This window comes from Pygoscelis adeliae, unplaced genomic scaffold (assembly GCF_000699105.1).
Source record: "Pygoscelis adeliae isolate BGI_AS28 unplaced genomic scaffold, ASM69910v1 Scaffold314, whole genome shotgun sequence".
Lineage (NCBI taxonomy): Eukaryota > Metazoa > Chordata > Aves > Sphenisciformes > Spheniscidae > Pygoscelis > Pygoscelis adeliae.
The window spans coordinates 1048782-1050151 of record NW_008824668.1 but is presented as its reverse complement, the minus strand read 5'-3'; the positions used below and the strand labels follow the sequence as shown (position 1 = coordinate 1050151).

Genomic DNA, 1370 nt, shown 5'->3' with positions numbered 1-1370 from the left:
TATTATTATTATTTTTTAATCCTGACCCAAGACGTAGGGGAGGAAGCGGAGTCGGGGCGGGGAGGCTTTCCCAGTTATTTATTTTCTCCCCCCGCAGAGGTCTCTCCTCCGGCCACCGGCTCACCATGATGTTTCGAGACCAGGTCGGCGTGTTGGACGGTTGGTTCAAGGGCTGGAACGAGTGCGAGCAGACTGTTGCGCTGCTCTCGCTGCTGAAACGCGTCAGCCGGACCCAAGCTCGCTTCCTCCAGCTCTGCCTGGAGCACTCCCTGGCAGACTGCACCGAGCTCCACATCCTCGAAGGGGAGGCCAACAACCCCGGTGAGTGGTTTTTTTTGCTGCAGCCCTTCTTGAACGATGCTCTAATGCAGGCAAAATTAAAAAAAAAAACAAACCAACCCAAAAAAACAACACCCGAGGGAAGAGGGAGGTCGGGGAGCCAGGGCTCCCCAGCCTGATTGCATTAACAGCTTCTTTTCTTAGGTTTTATTTTTCAAACGGGTGATGGCTTATTTCAGTTTGATTTTTCACGGCAAACTACTCCAGTCTATGGCGTGGTGTAACTACGGTAGCATGAATGATTGGTGGGGTGTTTTTTTTTTTCCTCCTCCCCCCCCCCCCCCCCTCCTCCTTCCATGCAGTTTCCTGTGAAATAAGTAAGTCAGGTCACGTAGAGTCTGGATTTTCTAGGCTTCTTTTGGACAACGTGGCTTGCTTTGCTTTCTGCAACATGCAGAAGCAGCCCATCACTGCCTTAGAGAAACTGTTATTTTCTAAAGGTCTGGGCAGCTGGGTTATCCTTTTTTTTTTTTTTTTAAATTTTTTAATTTTTTTTTTTAACGTGGCAATTCCTATTTCATCATTCAGATCCTGTTTGGACGCATTTTTTTCCTGCGGCTCTGAATACCCCCTTGTGTTTCAGCAGAGCTCTAAGAAAATATGAGTTGACCGTTTTATGTTACTGAACGTACAGGGCGCGCGTTGCAGAAAACGTGCATGGCTGCGAAAGTATGTTTTGGTTTTATTTATACCCCATTACAAGTTACTCAAGTCCGCAGAAGTAAACGGAGTTAGGGCAGTATGAGCACGGCATAAGCGATGGGCGAATTGCGCTGTGCGTTAACGTGTTTATTTACGGGTGCGGGTGCATTGCAAACACGTATGTTCCTCCTAAGCGTGTATGTGCAGATATACGCAGGGATGCAGGTGGCTTTAAGCAGAGTTTCTGAAATACAGAGTACGAGCAGGGAGGGCAAAAATCTGTCTTTAAGTTGCATAGTTCCGTTGCCTCAGCCTCTCAAAAAAAAAAACAAACCCCAAAACCAAACAAAACCAACTAAAAAAAGCAAAGCAACCCCCCCCCCCCCTCC

The 1370-nt window shown here is 47.5% G+C and overlaps 1 protein-coding gene across 1 annotated transcript in view; it reads left to right on the top strand.

The window, feature by feature from the left end:
• Window positions 1–9: 9 nt before the first annotated feature.
• Window positions 10–1370, top strand: part of SAMD4A (sterile alpha motif domain containing 4A) — a 98557-nt gene continuing 97196 nt past the window's right edge. The window contains exon 1 of the mRNA XM_009322939.1: window positions 10–321. Within this exon, the coding sequence (XP_009321214.1) occupies window positions 126–321 (196 nt within the window). The 5' untranslated portion in view covers window positions 10–125. The remainder of the gene's footprint in view (window positions 322–1370) is intronic.